Raw genomic sequence first — 9,281 nt, forward strand, 5'->3', positions numbered from 1 at the left:
ACATTCGTCGATTCTTGATGCCAGAAACAGAATACTAGCAAGTGGCAGAGCTGGAATATTGATCTTTCGAATCGCATAGAAGATAAAGCTTCCTCAAGAAATGGCACCTTAGTTCAAGTTGATATGGTTGTCATTCATTCCAGAAGCATGATCCGTAGAGGAAGTCGAAATTGCTGCTGAATAGTAATCCTGTTTTCGGACAGACCTCGAAGCCTTTTGAATATGTTATCGAAGGCAAGCAAAGCGGCTGTTTTTCAAACATTCGATTGATACAACACATGTCTGGTGGGGTTCAGATAACACCTGAAACTCAAACCATCGAACTATCACAAAAATGGGAAGCCTTGAATAGCATAGAGAAATGAACGAGTAAAGATGAAAATCTACCACAACAGATTGAAGGGGGGAGACCGATCCACCTCGCATAAAGCCCCCTCTGTTGGACCTCGGCCAGACACAGGATCGTTGTCCAGACCATTCCAGTGCAAACAACGGCAATAGTCTAGCCTCCCAATTTCCCATCAGGGCGGATACTAAAGTTTCAGATCATGGTAAGATTATTAGAAAATACCACAAATCCCGTTGATGCGCCAACTCGGCCCGCATACGGATCGCCCGGCGCGGCTACCTCTGAACACATCGATTGACACATCAGACAGTCTGACAAGTGATGGACAGAATTCAGATCGGCTGGCTCCGCTGTCAAGCCCGAACCCTTGGCATCACGTTTTTTGCCCGATGAGTCGCGATACAGAAAAATAGTTGAGACAGATTTCGCAAAGTTTACACAATAGGGGATAGCTCCAGTTCATCTGGTCATCCATGTTTACCCACTTGACTTGCATTGCAGAAACCTGGCGTGCGCCTCCCCTCCTCCACCCCCAGACAACCCACCTGTTGTGCTTACATACCCCCCAAGTACCGGCCGGTTTGCGCATGCAGGCTGCACGACTCCAACGGTCGCTCCAGCTTGGCTGTTTCTCTTGGCCCTCGATGGGCAAACCAATAAGAACCTTCCATTGACTTGAGTCGTCGACTTTGCAACTCTGACTATGCTGCACTCAATCTGGCACCCCATGTATGCGTCGCCCGAAGCGACCTAGTCCGGCCTCTCAGAGCCGAGGCATCCAACATTGTCACCAAGAGAGGCGTTGCGGGGTGCTGCGGGGGGGGATTCAAGACTGCAGCTCTCTACCGGCTTAGGTCAGTGTGTCTTGTTACTCCAGAGCTTGGATCGCGCATAACCAAGAGAACCCTTTTGGAGAGAGTGGAGTAGATTCTGCGACAGATGGGTAAAGTGGTAACCTCCTATTCATCGAATCTCCAATAGAAGCTCTCGGACTATACCAAGCGCGGAAACTCTTGGTAAAGGGGGACATGGCCGTTTCTTGTTGGACGAGACACATAGTCGAGTTGTGCTCACCAACAGACACATCCATAGGACGATGAGGGCCAATTCGAGAGGCATCGTAAGCGGGCATATCCCCCCCTCCCCTCATTCCAACATCACCTCTGTGGCCTCTCTACAAGTCATCCAAGTCTTGTCCCGAGGTTTCTCGCAGTCTGCTGCAACCAAACAGACTCGCGGAGGTTCCTCCGAGCCATTCCCAATTCGATGTCCTGTCGCGAAATAGCAGCTCAGCCAGCTCTCACGTGGCATCGCTGTTCCTTGGAATTCTTGAACGCATCTAGCTTCACCGACTCCTAAACTTCTCCGACGTGGGGACAATGGCTTCTAGATTCAAGATGCGACTGGCGGATGAATCCAACGACCGTCACCGTCTCCATGATGTGATCATTCAACGAGCCCGGTTGGGGGAAGGTCGCGCTGCCTTCTGGATGTGCCTCACGGCCAGGCGTGTGAGTTGCGAGACATGGGTTGGCCACTTTCTCTAGGCATCGAAGATGTTCAAGCTGTAGATAATCTAGGAAAGAATTGCAACCTCGAACAAGATAAATAGTCGAGCAAGATCCCACCGGTAGACTCTTGATATCTTCGTTCCATCAGACTCAAGCTCTCGCTAAGAACCTGAATCCTCCTCTCCTTCGCTCGAAGCCTAGCCAGCCCGCTCTCACTCCAAGACCGTTCCCAACTTCCGGACTCCAAGACTCTTTTCGTTCTCCAAAAAAACCACATTCAAAATGAAGTTCTTCAGCATCCTCTCCCTCGCCGTGACCCTCGCCGCCGCGGCCCCAGTCGAAGTCGCCGACACCGCCGTCGCTGACCTCCAGGTCCGTCAAACGGGAGCGACCAGCAACGAGCTCGAGTCCGGCAGCAGCTCCGCCTGCCCCAAGGTCATCTTCATCTTTGCCCGCGCTTCCACCGAGCCCGGCAACATGGTAAGCCGATCAAACTTCTTCCACGTGAGCTAGGAAAAGGCCTTTCCCAAAACCTAACCTCGATCGATAAACAGGGAATCAGCGCTGGCCCCATCGTCGGCGATGCTCTCAAGAGCCGCTACGGCTCAAGCCAAGTCTGGGTTCAGGGCGTTGGCGGACCGTACAGCGCCGACCTGGCTTCCAACTTCCTCCCCGAGGGAACCAGCACCGTCGCCATCAACGAGGCCAAGAGGCTCTTCACCTTGGCCAACACCAAGTGCCCCAACTCCGCCGTCGTGGCCGGCGGATACAGGTTAGTTAGGCCTTACAGACGTCTCCCCCCATTTCCCTTTGCTCTCTGCTAATGTGGCTCGATGAACAGCCAGGGAACCGCCGTCATGGCCTCGTCCATCTCGACCCTGAGCTCGACGATCCAGAACCAGATCAAGGGCGTCGTCTTGTTCGGCTACACCAAGAACCTCCAGAACCTCGGCCGCATTCCCAACTTCCCCTCGTCCAAGCTGTCCGTCTACTGCGATGTTGCGGATGCCGTCTGCTACGGTAAGCAAGCCTTATCTTCATCCTCAAAGACGTCAGATGGGTGACTAACACCTCCAGGCACGCTCTTCATCCTGCCCGCGCACTTCCTTTACCAGACTGATGCGGCCATCGCCGCCCCTATCTTCTTGGCTGGTCGCATCGGTTAAGCGGCTTGAGCACGCGATCAGCTCCGCAACGATGGTGACTCGGATGCTCTAGGCTTTGATCGAGGAGGATTGTGATTGAGAACTGCCGAAGCATCGATTCCTGTGGAGCACGGGACTTGCTTGCTTGCTGGAGACGGAGTCTGAAGCTGGGCAGCAGAATGGAATATGGAGGGCTCGGGTTGGATTGCTGGAGCATGATACTCACTCGTTTACTGTCGCTCATTTTGTTCTTTTCATCTTTCTTGCCACTCACTTAGTTTAGCTGTTTCATGCTTCATGAACGCCCTGACGATGGACGAAATGCAAAGTATATTCTTATTGTTGCTAAATGGGTATCATTGAGTCATTACTTCGAAACAGATGCTATGCCAGGGATTTTGTGCCGGGTTTCATGCTTTCGCCCTGCCCCGGAGGAAGGCTGCGTGCCGTTGAGAGTGATATTTTACGTCTGCCGGATGCAGCGGGTTGTACACGATCCGGCACGTCTTACACTCCATAAAAGTAGGTTTCGAAGAGAGGTTGATGGTCGTCTGAACAGTCGGGACAGGCTTTGATCGGGAGGGGGGTTTCTTCAGCCTAGGCTGCGATTCGACCTTCTCGAGGTCGGGAAGCTCGTTCAGTCTGTTCTCGTCGGCATCTTGCAGCTCTGGGGCGCCTCGTGCTCTCGTCCTGCGAGTATGATGTGATTTTCGTCCAACGACGATACAGCTTTCTTCATTCTCGTCTTTGTCATCCTCCAATGGGTCCGACGTGCGTGAGAGTGGCGTACTGTGTCGTAGCCTCAGACGACGGGGTTCCTTGATGTTTCTGAAAACGGGAGGCGATGAGGGTGGGGTGTTGACCAGCTTTTCCGAGTCGGACAAGGGGTCGGAGGCTTCAGTGGCCGAGCTTGACCGGCAGGGCTTGAAGTAGCTTAGGATTGAACTCTTGGGTATGCTGCTTGACGGCGGCGCAGATTGAGCGGGAGGAAGCCGTGGGAGGTCCGGCGTCCGCGTTGCTGGTTCGGTCTCGGATTTGCGCTTCTTGAACAAAAGAGAGCCGAATTCGTCATCAGCTGCGCGCGTACGTTTGCTGTATGTTCTGAGAGTTCGTCTTCAAGGCGTCAGTTTGGCTTTATATCAATACACGCAGCAGGTCCCATACCTCTTATCGGCTGTTATCCTAGTGGAATCGGGTCCAGACCGCTGGCTGTGTTGCGTGGTGGTTAGAGACATTAAGAGAAGTGCAAAGTCCATGGGAACGCAAACCTTATGTCTGCGATTTTATCCATGCCTTCAGCCAAGGCAGTAAAAGTAGTTGTCTGACAGAGAGATGTGCCGAATGTAAGGCGCATGCGTGGGTGTGATGGTACGCGACGCGCGCGCGCTCAGAGCTTCCTATGGTAGAGAAGTCGGCGTGGCGGTAGAAGCTGAATACACTCGAAACAACGCAAGAGAGATCGTGGAGACAGACCAAAGAACCAGGAAACGATTAAGAATTATTGCACCCGGAGGAAAGGTCAATGAGGCCGAGGCTGTAGAGAGATGTAGAGGCAGTGATGGGCCCCAAGACCGGGGGGAGCATCCAGCCCCCACCCAAAGCGCGTCGCGCTAATTGACGTGCAGCGACGCGTCCAGCCGCGCGCCTCAAAACTCTCCCCACGCCGTCACGTGTTATAGATTGCTTTCTTACCGAGCCTCTCGACAGAATACTACCCTATTGTGGAAAAGATTTTGTTCTAGAACCCCAGGCGATTTTGGCCATATGGTATCAACTTACAAAGGCTGTTTTGGGGCGTTTTTCTGACCTTGCATAGGTACGTGGCGATAACACGAAATGCAGTGGTTAGCCGGCACCTCTGAACATCGCAAATGATGCTGCCAATTATGTTTCTAATTGGTGGATTATACTCCTTACGAAAGCCCCTTTAGTCTCCGCCGTATGCCTTCGTCTGTATCTTGCGATTTCGTATCGAGAAGAGTAGATGTTTTCTCGGTTGGATCGCCCTTACTCTCCTTACCCAGTACCCACGATTGCATGACCTCCCTGATTTCTTCCGGTTCTTTGGTCTTGGACTTTGCCTCCCCTATCCTCCAAACATAGCCGGAGTATACAGCGACCTCTGCTATCAAGACGACAATGGCGCCCCCGAGCGTCAAGAATATTCGGGCAGTGACATTCCACCATCGGGCCGCTATCCAGATGGTGGCTGCGACACCAATGATGCTTATGAGGAAGTTGAGAATGACCATAATCTGCTTCTGCACGTCCCCGAGCGTCACTTCGTCATCGCCATGGTCTGCTTCGTTCATAGGACGGTTAACTTCGGCGAAGGCATGTGCTCGGGCAGCGGCACTGGGAAATTGCTGGGAAAAGGCCTCCATCCGGGACGGTTGCTTAAGCATGCGCTGGTACGTTCGTTCTTCTTCCTCGCGTCGCAGGCGGGCCATCAGGGCTTTGTACTCGGCAGACTATGAAGTTATGGTCAGCGACTCGGGGTATAGTAAGAGTTGGCCGTCTTGACGTACTGGTTCAGGCTTTGGAGGTGGCGGGGGTACGTAGACTCTGGCGCCTCGCAGAAGTCCCTCCAAACTGAAGCCCTCAATGCCTTCCGTCTTCAGACTTTTCCACAAATCTAATATCTGGCTGTGTGTGATGGGTTCTCCAATCACGTAGTTACCAAGCGTCGGCTCTTCGGCTTTGTCTGTCGCTGGAATCTCAATGGCAATTTCTGACGTGGTTTCCTGCTCTGCATCGTCTGGTGTCGCTGCGATTCGCCGCCCAAATCTGACCTCAGCCAGCTTCTGCTGACCTTCGGCGATGGCGGGTGTTATCGTCAATCGTACCATGGCTGCTGATATGATCGTGTTGCCTCTACGAGGTCATCTCAAAACGATGTGCTCGTAACTTGGCGGTATCTACCCCAGTGACATGCGGTGCCAACAAATAATCTGGTCAGACACGGTCAAATCGGGGTAATAATTCGGGCGTCGGGTCGTGCCTGCCACACTTGATGCAAAGACGACGACCGAGGCAGCAACGACAGCTTACTGCGTAGCTCCTGCCCCAATAGAAGCTCAAGTTATCGGCCATTGAACCAATCAAAAGACTGGGGCCCACAACTTTTCTCCAAAGATACGTATCCCTGGGGTCCGCTTTCCCCCCCTGCCTTAGGTAAGGGGAGCACAGGAGTATCCGTACTCCGTACCACCAAAGGGAAAGATCGGATCTGCTGCGCAACTGCTGTGGCTTGAATTTCTCGCCGCGGGAGGGAAGGAGAAAAAAAAAAAGTCATCGCTTTGTACCATCTACCCGCCTTTAGCTGCCAATTGCCTCAACCACGAATCTTGAGCACGGTCTACTTAATCCAGATGCTGTTGGACTCTTTCGCGATTCTTTTGACACTCTTTTGATTCCCTTCAGACCACTATAGGAGCCATGCAGCTCCGTACGGGAGCAGCGGTGCTGCGCAGCACTTCGATAACGTCACGATCTATCCTCTCCTCCTCTTCCTCCCGATGCTCGCAATGTCGACGAATCGCTCCCCTCGATGCTCGGATACCTCTCACCACTGCGCTATACCACTCTTCCTCGAGGCGGTCTTCAGCATGGGGCGCCGCTGTGTCTGTTGCGTCTAATATGGCTGCGAATGCCGTCAACCGCGTGATCCCCAAGGGTGACATGCACATCGACCCTCTGCGGACAGTGGCCAAGGAGATGAAGTTCTTGACGGGCAACATCCGGAAGCTCCTTGGTTCCGGCCATCCGTCTCTGGATCGCGCCGCCAAGTACTACACACAAGCAGAGGGCAAGCACATGCGTCCTCTTATCGTTCTGCTCATGTCGAGAGCCACCGCTCTATGCCCCAAGGGTCCCCGGCTCCAATCTGGTCAAGCCATTGGTAGCGTTGATACGGCGATATCTCCCCCGAACATCCTCGTCGACGTCAATCCGAGCTCGCCCTTGACAAGCGCCGCCCCCGAGCCTGTCGAGACCGAGTCTGACATCCTCCCGTCCCAACGCCGCCTGGCCGAGATCACCGAGCTGATCCACACGGCATCCCTGCTTCATGACGATGTCATCGACCACTCCGTCGCGCGACGCGGATCCCCTTCGGCGAACCTCGAGTTCGGCAACAAAATGGCTGTCCTGGCCGGCGATTTCCTGCTAGGCCGCGCATCCGTCGCCCTGGCCCGTTTGAGGAACGCCGAGGTCGTCGAGCTTCTCGCCACGGTCATTGCCAACCTTGTCGAGGGCGAATTCATGCAGCTCAAGAACACTGAGCGGGATGAGCGCAAGCCAGTGTGGTCAGAGGAGGCGCTCACTTACTACCTCCAGAAGACCTACTTGAAGACGGCTAGCTTGATCTCAAAGTCATGCCGCGCCTCGGCAATTCTCGGCGGGTCAGACGCTGCTTCAATTGAGGCAGCATATGCCTATGGTAAGAACCTAGGACTCGCATTCCAGCTGGTCGACGACATGCTCGACTACACAAGGAGCGAGAAGGAGCTGGGTAAGCCGGCCGGCGCCGACCTTGAGCTTGGTCTCGCGACGGCCCCTCTACTATTCGCGTGGAAGACGAATCCGGAGTTGGGTGCTTTGGTGGGCAGAAAGTTCGAGCAGGAGGGTGACGTCGCCAGGGTAAGAATGCGCGCGTGCAGCAACAGACTCTTGGATTTGGAGAACAATCTTACTAACACGGTTTCAGGCACGCGAGTTGGTCCTCCAGAGCGACGGTATTGAGCAGACGAGGGTACTAGCCCAGGATTATTCCGAGCGGGCTATTGCAGCCATCAGCGATTTCCCTGAGAGCGAGGCCAAGAACGGGCTCGTCGAAATGGCCATGAAGGCATTGAAGAGGACAAAATAAGCGACTGACGGCGCTGGCCGATCAGAAACCTGTACAAAAAAACCAGAATCCGGAGTGCACGCATTGTGGTAATGTGCGCTCAACACCACTGTACAACAGACCTTTAGGGCTCTTGACAGAGTACATGTAACGATATTATACAACTAGACGGCGCGGCGTGAGGCCAAGGGGGGAATATCATCGGGCTAGAGATGGCACAGGACTTGAGTGCAATACCACAGACAACTTCCCTTTTTTGATACGAACGGGATTCGGCATGTGTGCGTAAGGGATGATTTGCTGAAGCCTGAAGGGGACGATGATTACCCCGTGCAGGACAGCCTGCTGTTATGGAACGCCAAGGGCTCTCACCTGATTGGGGAGATGGGAAACTTTTACTCGATCAGAATTCGGTGAGGTACAGACGGCAGTCGTGACGACAGGGTCCAGAAGGCATACAACGGCGAGCTCCGTGGAGAAGCGGTTTCCATTACGTTGCTGGATCGCTTCTAGATGCTCGCTTCTAGACGCAGCGTTGTAGAAGACGGCACTGTGATGAGATGCATGCATGGATCGGTCAGGGACCTGCAAAGCTTATACGATAACACATAGTCGAGGCCCGATCCGATGCTCGCGGAACATTGACACATCCTGCCAGTCCTGAGAAGGCGACAACCTAGCGATTCGTCTAGACTTCCATCCGGAGAACGATAGTTGAAAATCACAAACACGTCAAGTACGGTTCAAACAAACCATCTGTAGCTTCAATAGCCACTGAACGTTCCGGAAACGAAGCAGGGCTGTAGGGATGGTTCCCGGCGGTTGGTAAACGGATGAATGGTGCGATCGGAAGAAAGGAAGCCGGCTGTCGGGGCCGGGATCGCTCATCCCAACAAATGAGACATTCCTCGGTTGGAGATGACTCGGTCGTCCAAGAACTCCACGGGGGGCGGCGGCTGTGTCACGACGGCGCCGGTTGAGTGGATCCCTTGTCTTCTGTCTTTCATTCGCTGCCCATTATCGGTAGTCGGTACGAGTGACACAAAGCGGGCTTTTGTTACTGTCTTTATCGCGATGTCATCGAGTAATACCAAACTGCTGGCCAATGACAGATGAAGAAGATGGGTTGTCACCAAATTCAAACTGGTAGTAATACGCGCCATGGCCGGAAAATGTCTTCACGAGAGAGAAAAAATCAAGAAACTAGAGTTCCCGGGACTCGCGAGGCGCATGAAAAATTGGCGGGCCAGATACCCTGATTGAGCAGTGTTTTACTCGATCATTACTCGATCGAAACTCCCAAGTGAAGCTTAGACGACGCCTCGGGTGCAGCAGCGGCAGTGGAGCCCGAAGTAATAAGCACACCTACGCAGGACCAACGCAGGGGGGTTCAGAGCTCTGGGCCTATCAGTCTGTCAAAAGGCAAA

General features: G+C 53.6%; 4 protein-coding genes across 4 annotated transcripts; 2 read left to right on the plus strand and 2 right to left on the minus strand.

The window, feature by feature from the left end:
* Positions 1 to 2,142: 2,142 nt before the first annotated feature.
* Positions 2,143 to 3,026, plus strand: BDZ83DRAFT_581065 (Glomerella Cingulata Petfp-cutinase complex; the record flags this gene model as incomplete). The annotated part of the gene is made up of 4 exons (XM_060505419.1): positions 2,143 to 2,340; positions 2,415 to 2,632; positions 2,702 to 2,880; positions 2,938 to 3,026. 4 exons carry the CDS (start codon positions 2,143 to 2,145, stop codon positions 3,024 to 3,026), a joined length of 684 nt encoding a protein of 227 aa, XP_060363394.1.
* A 306-nt stretch (positions 3,027 to 3,332) lies between these two features.
* BDZ83DRAFT_390639 (uncharacterized protein) lies at positions 3,333 to 4,546 on the minus strand. The gene is made up of 2 exons (XM_060502786.1): positions 4,170 to 4,546; positions 3,333 to 4,118 (listed from the first exon to the last, which is right to left on the minus strand). The coding sequence occupies exons 1-2, from the start codon at positions 4,259 to 4,261 to the stop codon at positions 3,416 to 3,418; spliced, it is 795 nt and encodes a 264-aa protein (XP_060363395.1). The 5' UTR covers positions 4,262 to 4,546; the 3' UTR covers positions 3,333 to 3,415.
* Positions 4,547 to 4,721: 175 nt separating this feature from the next.
* BDZ83DRAFT_626421 (endoplasmic reticulum-based factor for assembly of V-ATPase-domain-containing protein) lies at positions 4,722 to 6,024 on the minus strand. The gene is made up of 2 exons (XM_060508560.1): positions 5,534 to 6,024; positions 4,722 to 5,476 (listed from the first exon to the last, which is right to left on the minus strand). Exons 1-2 carry the CDS (start codon positions 5,852 to 5,854, stop codon positions 4,919 to 4,921), a joined length of 879 nt encoding a protein of 292 aa, XP_060363396.1. The 5' UTR covers positions 5,855 to 6,024; the 3' UTR covers positions 4,722 to 4,918.
* Positions 6,025 to 6,246: 222 nt separating this feature from the next.
* On the plus strand, positions 6,247 to 8,307 carry BDZ83DRAFT_390678 (hexaprenyl pyrophosphate synthase). Its single transcript, XM_060502787.1, has 2 exons — positions 6,247 to 7,646; positions 7,714 to 8,307. The coding sequence occupies exons 1-2, from the start codon at positions 6,444 to 6,446 to the stop codon at positions 7,873 to 7,875; spliced, it is 1,365 nt and encodes a 454-aa protein (XP_060363397.1). The 5' UTR covers positions 6,247 to 6,443; the 3' UTR covers positions 7,876 to 8,307.
* Positions 8,308 to 9,281: the final 974 nt, after the last annotated feature.

The sequence above is a fragment of the Colletotrichum acutatum genome (genome assembly GCF_030867785.1).
Source record: "Colletotrichum acutatum strain CBS 112980 chromosome Unknown BDZ83scaffold_66, whole genome shotgun sequence".
NCBI classification, from domain to species: domain Eukaryota; kingdom Fungi; phylum Ascomycota; class Sordariomycetes; order Glomerellales; family Glomerellaceae; genus Colletotrichum; species Colletotrichum acutatum.

Bases quoted from the DNA above. Each gene is read 5' to 3' on its own strand.
- BDZ83DRAFT_390678 (XM_060502787.1), top strand. From the start codon at position 6,444: ATGCAGCTCCGTACGGGAGCAGCGGTGCTGCGCAGCACTTCGATAACG. The intron at 7,647-7,713 runs GTAAGAATGCGC...ACACGGTTTCAG, and splicing joins AGGAGGGTGACGTCGCCAGG to GCACGCGAGTTGGTCCTCCA.
- BDZ83DRAFT_626421 (XM_060508560.1), bottom strand. From the start codon at position 5,854: ATGGTACGATTGACGATAACACCCGCCATCGCCGAAGGTCAGCAGAAG. The intron at 5,477-5,533 runs GTACGTCAAGAC...ATAACTTCATAG, and splicing joins CACCTCCAAAGCCTGAACCA to TCTGCCGAGTACAAAGCCCT.
- BDZ83DRAFT_390639 (XM_060502786.1), bottom strand. From the start codon at position 4,261: ATGGACTTTGCACTTCTCTTAATGTCTCTAACCACCACGCAACACAGC. The intron at 4,119-4,169 runs GTATGGGACCTG...GACGCCTTGAAG, and splicing joins AGGATAACAGCCGATAAGAG to ACGAACTCTCAGAACATACA.